The sequence below is a fragment of the Ursus americanus genome, chromosome 25, assembly GCF_024610735.1.
Source record: "Ursus americanus isolate L20-20 chromosome 25, mUrsAme1.1.p, whole genome shotgun sequence".
NCBI lineage: Eukaryota > Metazoa > Chordata > Mammalia > Carnivora > Ursidae > Ursus > Ursus americanus.
Window position 1 is genome coordinate 4,422,904 of NC_142151.1, and position 17,301 is coordinate 4,440,204.

At 55.1% G+C, this 17,301-nt stretch overlaps 1 protein-coding gene across 2 annotated transcripts in view; it reads right to left on the reverse strand.

Annotated features, from left to right (window-relative positions):
* Nucleotides 1-351: 351 nt before the first annotated feature.
* B4GALNT3 (beta-1,4-N-acetyl-galactosaminyltransferase 3) overlaps nt 352-17,301 on the reverse strand; it is an 86,802-nt gene continuing 69,852 nt past the window's right edge. Inside the window, exons 5-20 of one of the 2 annotated variants that reach the window (XM_045774557.2) lie at nt 17,133-17,223; nt 16,607-16,707; nt 15,995-16,062; nt 14,291-14,369; nt 14,100-14,166; nt 12,288-12,431; nt 11,386-11,495; nt 10,255-10,355; nt 9,903-9,964; nt 8,453-9,239; nt 6,477-6,796; nt 5,655-5,808; nt 5,324-5,396; nt 4,759-4,912; nt 4,050-4,176; nt 352-2,552 (exon numbers count right to left, since the gene is read on the reverse strand). In XM_045774557.2, coding sequence (XP_045630513.2) covers nt 2,444-2,552; nt 4,050-4,176; nt 4,759-4,912; nt 5,324-5,396; nt 5,655-5,808; nt 6,477-6,796; nt 8,453-9,239; nt 9,903-9,964; nt 10,255-10,355; nt 11,386-11,495; nt 12,288-12,431; nt 14,100-14,166; nt 14,291-14,369; nt 15,995-16,062; nt 16,607-16,707; nt 17,133-17,223 — 2,547 coding nt within the window. In that variant the 3' untranslated portion in view covers nt 352-2,443. The remainder of the gene's footprint in view (nt 2,553-4,049; nt 4,177-4,758; nt 4,913-5,323; nt 5,397-5,654; nt 5,809-6,476; nt 6,797-8,452; nt 9,240-9,902; nt 9,965-10,254; nt 10,356-11,385; nt 11,496-12,287; nt 12,432-14,099; nt 14,167-14,290; nt 14,370-15,994; nt 16,063-16,606; nt 16,708-17,132; nt 17,224-17,301) is intronic. The other variant, XM_087855530.1, reaches the window with a different exon arrangement.

Genomic DNA, 17,301 nt, shown 5'->3' on the forward strand with positions numbered 1-17,301 from the left:
CTGGCCTTCTTCCCAGGGCGTCATCCATCAGCCCTTCTCCACTGAAACCACCCATCTCCACCAACCTGCTGAGCAGAAAATGCCCAGCCTGCTCTCAGACGGGAACTCCTCCGGCAGTTCCCCACAGGGCAGGCACCAAACTAATGGTAAAGGGTGGAGGGTGGTGTGGGAGGGTCCTCGGCACACCCATCAGAGGCCTGACAACGGAGGGACAGAGATGTGAACCCTAGGCCCTCAGCCCATCCCTCTCCCATCTTGATGGGTGATGAGAAAAACACACAAGCCACTTTGTTTTCTAAGAAGATGCTGTATTTAATGATTGCCCTCCCTCCTCCCCAGCCCCTCCCCCCACCCAACACATTTCCCTACAGAGTAGGGGCCATACCAGGCCCTCCCCCTTAAGGCAGATGGTGTGGAGGTAACAAACGTCGAAGGAAAGGCACTGGCCAGGGGCAGAGGGGGCCGTAAGTAGGGCAGGGGAAGCTGGGCTGGCTCCTGTCATTAAGAGAACAGAGGGAGCAGAGCTGTTTGGGTTGGCTCAGGCCTACCAGTGCCATGCCCAAGGGTGACAGCGGCCCCAGAGAGCAAGCAGGCACCCCAGCCAGCCAACTGTCGCTCTCACCTATTCCCTACAGCACTTTCCTAAAGGCAGTAGGGCTGGCTGAGCAAGGGCCACATGAAAAGCCTGGGCCCAAGGGGCAGGTATGGCATTCAGAAGCCACGGCCCATTAATTGGAAAGTCTTTGTCCTTCCTGATTTCTTAGAGGGGAGCAGGGATTCTCTTCAACCTCCAGAAGGTTCTCAACGGGCTCCATTCTCCTAAATGCCAAGCGTGTGCTCTTGGTGAATGCAGGGCCCACCGGTAGACGCTGGAACTCCAAATGCTGTGACTTGGACTCTCTCACAGCACGGAGCCTGGGCTCCGCGGACGGGCCTCCTCGCCCTGCCGCACCCCCACCAGCGCCTCCTCCCAGCAGGGAGCCCGTGCTCCCCTCCTTCAACAGACACTGGAGTGCCAGAGCCAGCGTCCAATGCACCATTGGTCAATTCAGCAGCGGCGGCAGAAAAATCCCCAGCCCCAAAGGCACCTGGGGATTTTTAGTGCAAGATTGTGTGATCGTCAGGTGTCAGGAAGGGCGCCAGAGACTACAAAGGCCAAAAGCTATCTTCCCTGAAATGACTCTTTTCAGTTCCTCCTGGCTCCACTCCCCTCCAATTGCAGAAGAGATCTCAGGATGCTGCCCTTACCTCCCCAAAACCGTGGACCTGCCCCTTCCCACCGTGGTCCCTGTTCCTCTGTCTTGTCCACACTCCTTCCTCTTCTTTTGGGCAGGCCAGGGCTGGGGAGCTCCCCGCAGGAGGTCAAGTCCGTGGGCGAGCAGGACTGTGGGGACTCGAGTTTTCCACTTCCCTTTCCTCCCTTCCGGCTGGACGCCCACCCCCTCTTCCCATCTAAGCCCACAGCCTTGTTGTATCTCTATCCTCTTTGCTCTCTGCTTCCTATCCTCCCCAAGGCTTTAGGCTACAGGCGGGCCGGGCCAAGCCGGGGCTGCTCTCCCTCCTTCCCCACGGCTCCCGTCCAGCGCCGCCTTTATGCCGGACACACGGGAGTGACGAGCCCACTGCCCACCAGCTGCCTCCCAACCCCGCCGCGCATCGTGAAGATGACGCCAGTCTGTGCTTCCAGTCGGGCTGGGTTAGTGCCGCCGGCAGGGTGAGGTTAATGCCCTAAATTGGTGGCCAGCTGTTCAGCGGCTCCCTGGGAGAGATGTGCGTGTCTCTGGAAGGCACGAGCCGGGGGCAGAGCTGAGAACGGATCCGTGCTGGGCCAGCTCCTCTGGTTATAAATCAGCTGCCGGGTCAAGGACTGAGGGGCACGTGGCGCTGCACAGGAGTGGGTCTGAAGTATGCAAGTGGGGACATGCCCTAAATGCATGACTCCATCCCTCTCTCATAGTCCAGGCTGGCTCTGGACAAGTACAGTTCTGGTTTTCTGTTACAAAAATAGAAACCCCAATAAAATATGTCCAGGAGAAGAGCTTCCTGGTCATGGTCACTACTCCCCGGGAGGGGCCTGGGGGTGCCGGAATGCACCTCACGGATGGGTCAGTAGCGCTCAAACAGGTCTTTCCTTCCTTGACTGAACTGTGCCGCCTTTCCCAGGAGCCGGTCCATCTCCGTCAACTGAGTCAACGGCCCCTTCTGGTCCCTCTCCCAAGGTCCTCCCTTCAGGGGCCCCAAGGGTAGAGAGAGGGGCCTCGGCAGCTATCTGCGTGAGGTGACAGCTCTGGTGGAGTGATGGTGTTAGCTCTGAGGCCTCTCAGGACCCCGCCATGGCTTCTGCCCCCCTCCCCCCTCCTCCTCAATGGTGAGCAGGGGCACCGGGGAGCGAGCACAGGTCAAGGAGCAGGAAGCAGTCAGTCCAGCGGGCCGCCCCTCGGGATCACGGCATCTTCATCTGGCGACGATTCCACATGCCTCGCTTGGAATGGAAGTGATGGAAGAAATTCCTGAGGGAGAGACGTTCCACTTCCAGGCCCGCTTGGAGGATCCTGAATGGGGAGGGGCAGGGTGAGCAACAGAAGCACGAGAGGCAACTGGGGAGAGGCCCAGGCCCCCGAGGACCCCACCGCCCGCGTCTACGTCACCCCCTGTCCCTGTCTTCCTCTGTTTACTCCCCACGGGGCACGGGAGGAGGCTGCAGCACACAGAGCATGGGTTTCGGAGCCAGCCAGCCTGGATTTGAACCCCAGCCCCACACCGTGTGAAGCACGTCACCATTCAGAGTCTCAGTCTGCCAGTCTTTGGGGAGAGGAGAATGATACGCAGTCGACCCTGTCCTTTCTTCCTTTGATGTCTCTCTCCCTTTCTCTCCTCCGCCCCCTCCCCCTCAACCCAAATCTCAAGGTATCGTCCTCTTTCCCTTCCTTTCTCTTGGCAACAAATTTCCCTCTTTCTTCTATAACTTTTACTTATTAAAAAACCTCTACCCCCTAGGGGCGCCTGGGTGGCACAGCGGTTAAGCGTCTGCCTTTGGCTCAGGGCGTGATCCCGGCGATCTGGGATCGAGCCCCACATCAGGCTCTTCTGCTATGAGCCTGCTTCTTCCTCTCCCACTCCCCCTGCTTGTGTTCCCTCTCTCGCTGGCTGTCTCTCTCTCTGTCAAATAAATAAATAAAATCTTTAAAAAAAAAAAAAAAAAAAAAAAAAAAAAAAAAAAACCTCTACCCCCAACGTGGGGCTTGAACTCACGACCCTGAGATCAAAAGCTGCATGCTCTCTCAACGGAGCCAGCCAGGCGCTCCTCATGGCAGCAAACTTCTTTTCTTTTAAAAAGCAAATTTCTTGAAAGAGGAATCTCATGCTAACACAGCTTCTGCTCCCTCACCGCCCTGCAACGGGGTCCCAGCCCGCCTGCTCCTGCCTCAACACCCTCTTCCATCCGCTTGCCAAGTCTGTGGCCTGTCCTGTGTTCTCCTTTCTCCTTCTTCCCAGGGACTATTTCCTGCTCCCTGGACCTCCCTTCTCCCGGGCTTCCAGGGCCCCAGGACCTCCTGGATATCTTTCTGCCCTTTAATGATCCACACTGTCCCTTTTGCTGGCCCCCAAGTCTTTCCTGACCCTTTGCCTGTCTCTCTTGTCCATTCCCCTGGCCTCAGCTTCCCCGCCGGGCAGCAGTGCATGGGAGGAGGGCGTTCGTCCTGCACGATGCAGGAGAACGCAGCTGTGTCCGTGCACTCCCACGGCACTGGGCTGGGAGCATCAGCGTTTACACTCCACAGTTCAACGGCTTGAGCTTTACTCTCACAGGTCACCGTGCAGTTTAATCTCCACACCAACCCTCCGACATAGGTGCAGCCAGTATCATCCCCCTTCTAGTAGACGCAGAAACTGGTCTCGGCCAGGCGAGGAGTATGACCCCTGGTAAGAGGCAAGGCTTCCTCTGAGTCCGGTGGTCAGGAACCTGCAGCCCCGTAGGCCCGGCCTCGGCCGCTCTAGCCCTGTTCTCTCCCCATAGCCCCTCTCACGTGCCCTCGTCCCCCAGTCACCTGTCCAGCAGCTCCCAGTCTTCCCCGCCCCAGCGATCTCGGAACTCCTTGGTGTTCATGCCCCCGATTCTGTCCAGGTCTGACTTGTAGATGCCGAGCAGTCCAAACCCATTCACCTCCCAGTAGCCTGTGGCCAGACAAGAAGCCCCCCGTGAGATGAGCCAGGGGCCAGGAGGAAGCAATGAAGCCTGCTGGCTGCATCCCCAGAACCTTCTCTGAAAGACAGAGGACGGGGTGCCTGACGCTGAAAACTATCTCATGTGAACAAGTCCCTGCCTGTTCTGGGGGAAAGCCCCCCCACACTCCGGTTCAGGGTCCAGTGGAAGCTGCAGTCCCACCAGGGGGTGACTACAGGCCCTACAACAGCATCTGACAACAACAGCCACTGGAGACACAGCTGAGTGTGCTTTCCTGGTCTGTTTCCCTCTCCAGAGGCAGGGGACCCGTCTCCATTTTTCTATCTGCATAGGGCACAGAACCTGGCACCCAGTAAATATCTGGTGACTGAATGAAGGGAAGCTTGGAGGAAATGTTCATCGCTGCTGCTGCTGTGGCCGTGGGCACAGCCCTCAGGCACCTCCCTGGTGGGCCGTCCAGGTGGGCAGAAGGAGCCAGAGGGGGAGGGAGAGGGCTGCCACAGTGGACATGGCTGTTTCCAGCTCTGGGATGAAGAACCAAGAACCCCACCCCAGCCCAAGGCAGGGCTCACCCTCAGGCCACTGGGGGGTGGCCCCGCAATGCAGCCTCATCACCATGGGGGCGAAGGCCATCTTGCCCTCCACACAGTGCTTCCGGATGGTGTCGATGACTCCAGCTGGGAAGTGGATGTGGAGGTCACAGAGGAAGATGATGCTGTGCGGGTCCTGAGGACGGATGGGGGAGGGTCAGCAGACCCCACAGACCAGGGCTCGGGGGTCAGGCCACTCCCAAGGACAATCCTCAGGCTCCTTCCCACTCGAGTGATGGACAAACTCCCACAAAACAAACTGTTGGGCAGATTTCCACAGTACTGGCCACCGAGCACAATTCTCAGAGTCAGAGAATGAATTCTGACCCCTCCCCTGCACCCTTTATGGGCTGCAAGGCCTCTGGACAAATGCCCCACTGTCATTTTTTCAGTCCCACCCTGGCACCTGCCCTGCAGCAGAGCAGAGAGGACCTCCCACGTCCTCACTCCTTCCTCCCCGAGGAGCTGAACACCTCACACATCCCGGATGTCCCCACCTCTTAACCAGTCTGTAACCATGTCTGCCAAGCCCCTCCCAAGCTATTACCTTCACCAGGTCTATGCCAGCCTGAAGCCCAGCCGAGCGCTCGAAGTTTCCACTCAGCTTCATGTACTGGTAGCTGCAGGGAGAGGAGAGGAGAGAAGGGCAGGGTATGAGGGCTCGGCAGCAGTGGTCCGTGGAGGACGCCGGTGGGCCCGGGGGAAGGTGATGTGTGCTCCTAGTGTGGGATCGTGGGCAGGTGAGCTGTCTGGAGAAAGCCAGACCCCGGGAATCAGGAAAGCCAGCTGTGACTTCGGGCTCTGCCCGGCACCCAGCTGTCCTCGGACTCTAGAAAGCAGGTGGCACAGGCTGGGCTCCGGCCGGGGAGCCTCCTCACCTCCGCAGCTTGGACCTCTTTAGGGCCATCTCGACGTCCATGTCCTCGCTGCTGTAGTCAGTGACGATGATATTGAAGTGTGGGTCACCGGTGGCCTGGAACAGCCTTTCCATGTCTCTGATAAACTGCTGCACCCAGCGCGCCTGGTTCTTTACTACCGCGGATGGCAGTGGGGAGAGAGAAGTGGTAATGCCGAGAAAGGCAGCCCAGTGCCAGCTCCGGCACGAGTCGGGGCCCCAGCGGGCCTCTGCCACCGCGGACCCACCAGCAGTGCAGCAGAGAGGCGGAAGGCAGAGGGACAGCTGACCGGCGACAGGGGTCTCTGCACCCTGCCGCCCACGGAGCCTCCAGGCAGGGCCCCCAGGGAAGGCCTGGGACCAGGACTCGTCCTCAGCTCTCTCGTAGTAACCGACCTTGCTTTCACACTCAAACCCTGTTATCCGCCCATCCTAGCAGCACCCTTGCTCTCCTGTCCCAGCCCACGGTTCCACACGTCTGTTCTGTGCTCCCCTTTCCCACTACAGAAACCAGCTAAGCCACCCTATGTCTTCTTTCCCAGAGCAGCTGACACCCCTGCACAACGGGGCCACGCTCGCCCCGCCCCCCCACCCTGACACCTGGCACAACAGGGAGCACCTGGCCTACAAGTCGGCATCTTTGCCGACCACGACACTCAGCCGTGTGACCTCAGGTCCTCGACTGTCGAGTGGCCCCTCCCACGGTTCTCACGAGATCACATCAGTGAGCGGAGACCTAGGTGCTCATGGTGACTTTCAGGATCCCCACTCTGCTGATAACGGCCGGGCTCAGCTTGAGGCTCACCAGGCACAACGAAGTGGACCACGGCTCGGTGATTCCAGGAGAAGCCCTGGGGCCAACACAGTTTGGGCTCTGGGGCCCGGACATTCAAGACATGTCTCCGGCGGTTGTGTGAGCCCCAAACCAGGCCCTGCAGGTTCCGGGCCTCGACCTCTTCCCCACCAGCTGGATCGATGCCCTGCCAGCCTCGTGTAGACACATACTCGGAGAGTCGCACTGGGCGCTGGCCTTGTTCCAGCAGCTCAAGCTCCAGGAGGTAGCGACCCCCGCGTAGCTGGTCCTGGCGCTTCTCCACATTCACGATGCGCTGTAGCTGGTACTTTCTGTGGCAGAAAGGGCGGGCAGCTTGAGTAACTCCTTCCCCCACTGTGGGGGGTAACATGGTATGTAGAAGCCTGTGAGGCCAGTGGTCAGGAGACCCTGGTTTTGTCCTAGTGTTGCCATTGGCTAAGATGCTGACACCAGGGGCGCCTGGCTGGCTCAGTCAGTAGAGTGTGTGACACTCGATCTCAGGGTTGTGAGTTCAAAGCCCCACGCTGGGTGCAGAGCTTACTTAAAAAAATAATAATAAATAAATAAATAAGATGATTCAACCAGACGTTTAATTTGTAGTGTTCACTGCCTCCATCTTTAAAAATGCACCTACTGACCTGGGATGATCTCTAAAGTCTGTTATAGCTCTAAGATCCTAAGCGTATAAGGTGAATGTGTTTCCCTCAGAAACTGACCCTCATTAATAAAATACTGTTCACTCACAGTCCATAACACACGATGGGTTATTAGAGAAATGTTGATTGGTTAGCTCAGTATCATTAATCACTAGGGAAATGCAAATCAAAGCCACCACGTGATACCATTTCGCACCCATTAGGATGGCTATTTTCAAGAAAGGAAAATAACAAGCGTTGACAGAGATGTCGAGAAATGACACCACTGATGGGGATACAGAATGATGCAGCTCATTTGGAAAAGAGATTGGCAGTTTCTCAAAATGTTAAACATAGTTACCATATGACTCAGCAATGCTAATCCTAGGTATATCCCCAAGAGAACTGAAACATGTTCATGCAAAAAAAAAGTGTACACAACTGTTCATAGCAGCATTGTATTCATAATAGCCCCAAAGTGAGCCACCCAAATGTCAAGCAACACTATGTGGAACAGCCACACAATGGAATATTCTGCAGCAGTACAAAGGAATGAAGCACTCAATCCAGTCTACAACATGGAGAAGCCTTGAAAATGTCTTGCAAAGTGAAAGAAGCCAGACACAAAAGGCCACATATTACATTTACATGAAATGTAACTCCATTTACATGAAATTATTATAGGTCAATCTATAGCGGGAGAAAGTCAGGTAGTGGTTGCTAGGGACCAAGAGGAGGGAGAAATGGAAGTAATGCTAAGAGGTACAGGGGTCCTTTTAAAAGTGATGAAAACGTTCTGGAATCAGAGAGTGATGATGGTTGCACAACGTTATGAATATGCCTAGAACCCACCAAATTGTACACTCTGAAACTTACACTCTAAAATGGTGCATTAAGTGTTATGTGAATTGTATCTCACTTATAAGAATGTTGATTGGTTAAATGAATGAATGCAAAAACAAAGAAGACAGGCCCTGCTTTCTGCCCTCGCCCTTCTAGCCCACACCTGAGGTCCTGTCTCTCTGAGTCTCAGTTTTGCCTGTTCTATCCCTTTATGACTAGCTCCCTCCCTGACGAAGAGGACCCCATCTACCCAGCCTTCCCAGCACTCAACACACATCCTAGGCCAGGTACCAAGGGATGTCAGATCCTTGCCCGAGGGTGGACAAAGACCTGACAGGTAGACCTCATTCTCAGGACCAGGGGGTCCCAAGTGCGTGATTGTCCGGGGAGCCTGCAGCAGGGGAATGGGCGACAGCCTCCAGGTTCCTGCCCCCAGGCCAGCTGGCCGCCATGCCCCAGCCCCGGTCCCAGAAGAGCCCTTTACCTTACCCCCGGCTCCTCTGGCTGAGCTTCCTCAGGAAGACCCGCGTGACCTCGAGAGCCTCCTGCTCTGGAAGCAACAGGTTGCCAGACGTGTTACAGTTCAGATCGATCCAGTCGGTCCGCAGGGCTTGGAAGTCAAGGTTCCGAGCACTGAAGGTCTGGTCCCAGTTTACCACTGGGTCAAACATGGGCACATATTCGAACACCTCACTCATATCCTCTTCCTCTTCCTCTTCCTCCCCCTCTTCTTCTCCCTCCACCTGTCCTTCCTGGCCTGCAGCTACCACGACGTCTTCCTCGCCATGCCAACCCCTCCTGGGGGCTGGGGGCTCCATCCTGTCTCCCCTTCTCTGCTCTGCGATGTATGTCTCAACTTGATTCAGCCACTGGGACTGCCCTAGAGTCTTCCTGGGACTGTCACCAGTGGGCCTGGGCCCCCTGATGGGAGGCAGTTTCCCTGCCAGATGCCCTGGGGGCCACTTCTCAGAGTGAGGTGGATCTTGGCTGGGCTCAGGGCTGGGTCTTCGCTCCCTCTTCTTTGGTTGCTGGACTGGGACATCGTTGGTCCTCCCCGGGAAGGGAGCTGTGGAGTTCTCCTTGGAAAAGGATGCCAGCAGACGCTCCTGGGGCTGAGCCAGGAGCTTCCGGAGGCGGTAGTCAGTGACACCCTGCCCAGGGGGGAAGGTAGGCACTTGTCTTCCCTCTGTCATCCTGGTGTTCTGAACATTGGAGGCAACGGTCTCCTCTGCCGCTTCTCCATACTGGGATTCTTCTAGAAGGCTTTCCTCAAAACCTGTTGTTAATAAACAACAACCATTCCTCACATCAGAGTTTCTAACCTTTCCCAAGCAAGATATACAAGACAGCAGTTGATCCTATGAATGACACACCAGCGAGCGTCAGATGGGGACTGTACCTGGGCTCTGCCACTTGCTTACTGCGAGACCTCGGGCAAGTTACCAACCTCAACTAGCCCCAGTTTCTTCCTCTGCATAAAGGGACTAATCATGTATCTTCCATAAGGCTGTTGGGAAGATGGAGTGATATAAAACATCCAAAGTGCCTAGCAGGTGCCCGGCACACACAGGACCCGACAAATGGCCCCTGGCATGCCCTAATCCCTCAAGAAGAAAGGCCACAGGACGACAGTGCTTCTCTACAGCAGAACTTCCCCAGTGACGTGCCAGGGAGAGGGATCCCTCCAGCAGTCCAAGAAATCTCCTCTGGGGCTCTAACTCTCCTCCAGCTGTTAGAAACAGTGTCACTTTCCACATGTGCCTGGGACAGAAAACGAAGGAGTACCACTCTCTACTCCTTTGGGTATAGGGGGAGGGGCTGTGTCGTTCTGATTTTAAGCTCCTCGGGGGCAGGGCTGGCATGGTCTGAACTTCCTCCAGAAACAGACCGTGTTCATCCCTCCCAGCCTGACTTGGAAGCCTCAGCTATCACTCTGTACCTGGCTGCTCCGGCCCCTGCTTCTCAGGCTGGTCAATCTTGATGTACTCCTGAAAGCTGAACCTGCAGGAGGAAGGGAGAGGCAGACTGGCACCCGGTGCCCCACAGGCTAATGTGTGAGGCTCTGTGGGAAGCACCAGCAGCGGTATGGGGTCATGCCCAGACTGGAGTGCAAAGACGAGGCTGGGCAGGAGCGAGTGCGTGCGTGTCCATGAGCATGTGGCATGCCCGGGAAGGGCCAAGACTCCCCGGGCTGGAAGGGCATTTGCGGCCCCTCTAGTCCAGACAGCTCTCCCGGCTCCCGCAGAGCCCCTCTGTAAGGCCATTTTCTTGCCCCATTCAGTGTCACTCACCTGTCCTGGTAGTAGGAGTTTTCCTGGTAGAAGCATTTATTGTGAGTCTCCATGTGGCTCAGGCGGGTATAGTCATTGGGGTAAACAAAGGACAGATGAACCTGGAGCAGAGAAAGCAGCAGCAGGAATGAGAGGGTGGGACCTCATTAAGAAGTCAACCCACCAGACTTAAGCCTGCCGGGACCACACAGGGCTCAGAGGGCCCTGACCTGGAAGAGAGAAGGGCTGCTTTGAGCTCTGGATGAAGACATTTGTTCCGCAGACTGGGATTCCATCCCACTCTTCAGGTCTCCTCTCCTGGGCTCTCTGAACCAAATGCAACCCCTGACTCAAGCTTCCCAGTGCATGCGTCCCTCACCTCCCATCCTAGCTCCTTCTCCCCAGCTGTAGCCAGCACCATTCTCTCCTCCTCCTGCCATCTCATCCTCCCTGCCACCTCCAAACCTTTACCTGCAACCTCCCACAGCTCTGGAACAACCCCCCTTTTGTTAGCCACTCCACTACTTCCTGCCCCCCTTACACAGCTTCAGGCAATGCCACCAACCAGCTTCCCAGTTAGACCCCACCCATTCTCTGACCCAGAGGATGACTCTTGGCTGCTTCTTCCTGCCTCAAGCACTCTCTTAATCGTTTTTTAGATCTGCATATATAGTGTGCATTCTGCCTCTGCAGTTTCTACCTGGGCTATAGATAGATTCTCTAGAGCTAACCTCTCCTCCGCAGTTCAATTTCCCCAGTGCCTCGTCTATGAGTTTAGGAAGTACTGCTGGCTGATCCCCTGGTAGGACAACCCAGGTAGGACAGGGTTGTGTGGCTCAAGGAGCAAAGAGTAGAGGAAGCCTCAGGCCAGCCCACCTCCCGTCATCGTCATCACTGTGGCAGAGGTGGTGCTGGAGGCCGTACTAAGGCCAAGTACTCATTCTCGAAGTTTATAGGGTGGTCCACTGAGCCATGGGCAACTTGGAACGCAAGTAAACCCAGCCCATGGACCTGTGAGGCCACCCTGTCTGCTGCTATGTGGCAGGAAAGAGGAAGAGTCAGGCCCAGCACCTCTCCATCTCAGCCACAGGCCGCAAGCCCCCACTGCCCCCACTGCCCCCACTGCCCCCACTGCCCAGCACCAAGACTTACAAAGCGGAGTCCCTGGTAGCGCTGCAGGGGGAGCCCATCCACCAAGTAGCTGGGTTTGTAGGGACAATCGGGCAGGACGTGGCGGAGATGAGTCTTGGGGATCAGAGGCACTGAGGACAGTAAGGGAAGAGGGATGAGGGTGGGGACGCGAGCCTGGAATGGGCTAGCTTCAAGGCACAAAGGCTCTCGGCTGAAGGGAGGGCCGAAGGCCTCCACTCTGAGCGGGCACCTTTTTGTATTCGCTCATGGCAGCCGTGGGCAGAGTCCAAGTCCATCAGCGGAGGTTGCCAAACCAAGGCTGGCACCACTCCTCTGTGGTGGGTGCATTCGGACTTGGCCTCCGGTTCATGGCACGGTGAGTGCTGTACAGGGCCAGCCTCAGTTAAGGTTTAGAAACGTCCAACAGGCCACCGAGTCTCATCCTAGCGCAGGGCCAATAACTGAATTTCCTCCCAGTTGTTGTGCAGGTTTGAGGGTCGGGGGCTCTCTCATCTTTTAAAGTGTAAACGCTCGCAAGAATTTACGACTCCAACACTTGGTGGGAACATACTTCTCTCGTTGGATTAGAAGAGTTGGGATCCAGTAGGAAAGTATGATATATGTGATTGTGGAGGGACATGCAGGGGACTTCTAGGCTCTAGTTCTAATTCCTGTCCTGGGAGGTGGTTACACAATGTTTGCTGCGTAATGACGTGTGTAACAGTAAAATCGTACACATGTATATTTTGTACTTTTCTGTATGCATGTTGTATTTTACACTCCAAGGGAAAAACCAAGATTCTCTGACTCTGGGGATACTGTGGTAGAAGTGACAAGTCTGCGGAGTCTCCTCTACTAACACCCAGGGGCCTGGCAGCATATGGCACCCAGACTGGATGACAAGCGTGTGGCCAAGGCCTTACCTCGATAGAGGGTGTCCCGAGGGTCAGGCCGCAGCATGTCTGCGAGGGGTGGCTCCTCTCTGGGAAGAGAGTCTCGGGAGCCTGCATGGCTGGCTGCTGTCTGAGGGATATGGCCCACGTCATCCATCCTTAGGACGGTCTCATCTGGGCCCAGGGAGGAAAGAACAGAAGCAGCTGTGAGTCCGAGGCAGAGCCAGAGCCCAGGCTTCTGTAATGCCCCCCAGGGACGGTATGGGTGTGCGTAATCCCTCTCCCCTCTAGCCCTGCCCTCTCACAAGTTGTGGGTTCAGCTACTGATTTCCCTTGGACCCACTCGACCAGCCCCATGGCTACCACAAACCACAACTTTGTGCAAATGGGAAAAAGACACCACTTCCTCAAGTGTGTCACTGCTCTCTGCTGGAAATCTGTCATCGGGAGTCTGCTGCATTTATGTCACAAACACGTATTGAGCACTTACCAAATAACGAGCCAGGCACTGTCCTAAGCATGTCACAAATATCAAACCACTTCATCTCCATAAGCACCGCATGCCTTAGTTTACTGATTATTCCTACTTTACAGACTAGGAACTTTAGCAAAGAGAATCTAAGTCATTTGCCGAAGATCACACAACTGGTCTGAACCTGGGCAGTGTAGTCTCAGCCTCGCATCTCAGGGAGACCAGCCAGCAAGGCGGACCACAGCAGGGCGCCCCCTTGCGTTCTCAGCAGCCTGGCTCATCACCCACCCCATCCTCCCCCACTACCCCTGCGCCCCATCCCACCCCCACCAGTATTCTCCTTTCCAAGTGGGCCAGGCCTCCTCCTCCCCTTTCTAACCACCCTGGGGACTGCTTGCTCGCTGTGGCTCACTGCCATCTGGATTCACCTGTCTTCAGCCCCAGGTGGAGCTCTCCTATACCGGGGCTGGTTACCTCCGGCTCATCTAACTAGTTTCTTCCCTGATCTTTACTATGGGCCTCTTTCTTCTCATTTCACATTTATCTACGGACTCCAGCTCTGCCTTCTTCCTCCGGCACCAACTCAGCTGCTGTGTCCTGCCCCTTCTGCCTTGACCTCATGGCCTCTAGCTTCGTTCACCCCAACCTCTCCCACCTGTCCTTCCCATGCCACACTGCCCCCCTGTCCAGTGAACCCACACCTCCCTGGCCTGTCCCCATTCTGTCCTCCTGGTCTCTTACACACTTCCCACTGCCTTCCCAGTCTCCTCCCAGCACTCGGCTTTCCCTTCCTCCTTTAAGGTTCTGACCCTGCTCTTCCTACACCCAGGCCCACATGGCCCCACCTTCCCCCGCGGTGATTTTTTAGTGGTGCCTGCAAATGCATAGGAAATCATGAGCAATACATAGTACAACTGAAGAGTTCATTTACTGCAAATCTAAAGCAGGTAAGAAAGTTTTTTCAGCTCTGGTCATGGCTTTGCGAAGAACCATGGGACCCTCAACTGTGAAACAGGAAACTGGCCTCACGCAGAGGCTTTTCATCTGGAGTGAGCCTCACGGTCTCTGGATGCCCTTGAAATTGTACACAACATATTGAGTGTAGATGGACAAGGGCATTTTTCTAGGGCAAGGTCTCAGCAAGCTTCCAGCAGGTTCTCAACGGTGTCACTGACCCCTGAGAGTTAAGGATCTCTGACCTTAGGGTCCCTTTAAGTTCTGTTCCTTGTTCTGGACCCCTTTCCACCCACATTCCAAGCACTTTGAGCTTTAGCCTCCACCCCTCCCCTGACCAACCCCCCCAGCAGACTGAGCCCCACATGTCGGCACAGCTTGCCTCTGTCTCCAGGGGAGGGGCAGAGCCTACTCACTTGTGAAGAGGGACAGGGAACGGGAGTCAATAATGGTGAACTTGGCTCCGGGCTCATTCCGTCGCCACTGGAAGAGGAGAGAGGGTGGATGCGGAGGGTTGGAGGGAGCTGGATTTAGAAAAGGGTTCCAGGGACAAGGGGTGAGGATGGCTCCGAGCTGAGCTGGGGGGCAGGAATGGCGGAGCTCTCACCGCAACTTCCACGTGGTCTGTGCCCTCGTCGTTCTGCTTGTGCAGCACCTCGAAGTAGTACCTCTGGGAGGCCGCCAGACTAGCAGGAGAGAGCAGAGACAGAAGGCTATCTTCGCAGGTCCTGTGGTTGCCTTTCCGACCCACTCTCCCGCTGTGCCACACCAGCTCCCACCTCGCACCTGCAGCCTCCCCTTGTCCTTTTCTCTCTGCTGCCAGAAACCCAGGAGTTTCACTTTTAATTCTGGCCTAGGGTCCCCACGCTACCTCTTACTCACAGTGTGCCTTTAGTTTTCTCTTCCGTAAGATGGCGGTTGTAACAGTACACACTTTACAGGAAAATCAAAGGAAATACAGATCTTCCTCAACTCAGGATGGGCTTACGTTCTGACAGACTCATCGTAAGTTGAAAATATTGGAAGTCAAAATGCACTTAATACATCTGACCTCCCGAACATCATAGCTCTGCCTGGCCCACCTTGAACGTGCTCAGACACTAGCATTCGCCTACAATCGGGCAAGATCATCTGACACAAAGCCTGAGTGCTCGCTAGCCCATGTAAGTTACTGAATGAAAGTGAAAAACAGCATGGTGGTACGCGCACAGAATGATTCTAAGCATATCAGCTGTTGACCCAGTGATCGATCACATAGCTGACTGGGAACTGAGGTTCACGGCCACTGCCCAGCATCACAAGAGACTACTGTAGCCCTAACTGCTAGCCTGGAAAAAGATCCAAATTCAAAATCTGAAGTACAGTTTCCACGGAATGCATATCACTTCTACACCATCGTCAAGTTGAAACATCATAGTTGAACTATTGTAAGTCTGTGGTAATAACCCTTACAGCGTGGTTACTACAGGCCAGACACTGTTCTAAGGGCTTTATACATACCAACTCACTTAATTCTTATTTATAGATGAGAACACTGAGGCACAGAAATCTTGGGTAATTTGCCCCCAAATCACTGAAGTAGTAAGTGGTGGAGCTGGGATTTGGACCCAGGCAGTCTTGCTTCTGGGTCCATGACATTAGCTGCCATGCTGAGTTCCATGTAAAGCGCTCACCACCGAGACTGCACATAGCAAGCGCTCTGCAAGCTAGAACGTCTTATTGTTACCGACATCGCTATTATCACCATGAAGCTGATGCATGTTCTTGTCTGTGTGTGCAGGCCACCAGGTGGCACTCTAAAGTTAAGCTAAGTTCCCCTTCCAGCATGTTAAAGCTTCTAGCCACTACAGGCTGGGAAAGGCCTGGTCTCCCTCTAGTCTCCCAAGGGATCACAGCGATGAGGAACTTTCCGCAGCACAGGCAGAGAGCCAGTGTCCAGGCTGTACTGCTGTGGACATCTCCAGGGATGGAGCAAATGGGAAGGGCAAGGACTGGGAGAAGAGAGACCTATTTTGTTTTCTAGTCCTGAGTGTCACTAAATAGCTGTGTGACCTTCATCAAGTTGCACCCCTCTCTGAACCTCAGTTTCCCCATCTGTAAAACAAGGAAGGATGGGCCACATGGTTTCTAAGTCAAAGACTTCATTTATCAGAATGCATGAGTACTCAGGCATGCTGAGCCTCTAGGGTAAGGAAGGCTGGAGAGCAGGGAGGGTACAACTGGGCTCCCTGCCTCGGATTTGGCCTCAGTACTTGAGGTAGGTTGGGTTTTTTCTGTCGCTCACAGGAATGTCATGAGACTCCCTACTCACCTCACTGGCTTGGAAATTTGGCTCTGAAATTTCCCAAACTCTCCAGGGGCGGTCCACTCTTTTCCAGTCTAGAGGTGTGGGGAGAGCAAGAAGAGAAGGAAGGAGAAGATGGGCAATATGAAGGAAGGGAGGTGGGGAGTGAAGGGACAAGGAAGGAATGGGGAGGAAACCACGTGGGGGCAAAGAAGAGGAGGGAGATGGTAGAGAAAACAGGAGAGGTGAGGGGAGTGCCAGGTGACCCAGGCAAGAAGCACCTCCGCCCTTCCTATGAGGGGCCCAAGGAATCAGGCCCCATGGCGCGCATCCTTGGCACCATGCTAAGGACACTGGAACCCAAAAAGGGGATGTGGCCCAGTCCCCGCCCAGAGGAATCTTCCTGAAGTCTTTCTGGGGCCTCAGACTAACTCCTCACTCCTCCCCAATTTACACTCCAACTATCCCTTTGTAAAACAGGGCATGGTGAAAGGGAGAATGCTTCCCTCACACCTTCTTCCCTGGCTGTCATGCCAGAGAGACTAATGGTAATGAGCGTTTCCTGATGCGGGCAGGTGCCTCTTCCATAACTTGGCTCCCAGGCCCAGTGGCAGAGCTCTGGGACTGGGCTGACCCTACCTTGCCCACACTGGCCAGCAGCTGAAGGCCTGACACCTGGTCGTCCCGGCTGAGCCAGAACTCAGCGTTGTCATCTGCAGCAATGGCAAACTGGATCTTCCCTGGGCAGTGGGGGAGAGAGTTTGCAGATGAGAGCAAGAAGGGCATTAGCATGAAGGGCTGAAGGCCTGTTTTATGTCTTAGTGATTACATTCTCTCAGGGGGCTTGGTGCTGTGGCTTCCCTCTCTGTAAAGTGGGGGTTCCTCATCTTAGGACACACCATGAAGACAGGGAAGACTCCCAGGGAGAGACAAGTTAGTGCCAGACTCTGCAAATTAGGGTGTGAAGTGGCAGCCGGGGTGGGGGGGGGGGGGACTAGATGAGACTTCACTATGACTAAATTTCCCCTCTCTCCCCAGTGATGGCCTAACAGGGTCCAGGCAGCCTAGTGCGGACTTACTTCTCAGCTACAGGCTTATGTTCTCTGGGTACCATAAAGAACCTGGAGCAGGAAGCAGGAGGATGGGACTTTGGGGCTGGCCTCACCATCGGTGAAGGGGTGCAGGTAGCCAAAGATGCGGAGGCCATAGTTGGTCCATTTGGGGGACACGGCCAGCTTCCTCAGGGTTGTGCGAATCTATGCCAAGAAAGGGGAGGGAAACCATTACCCAGAAGAGGGAAGAGGAAACTGAAGTTAACTGGTCCACTCAGGGCT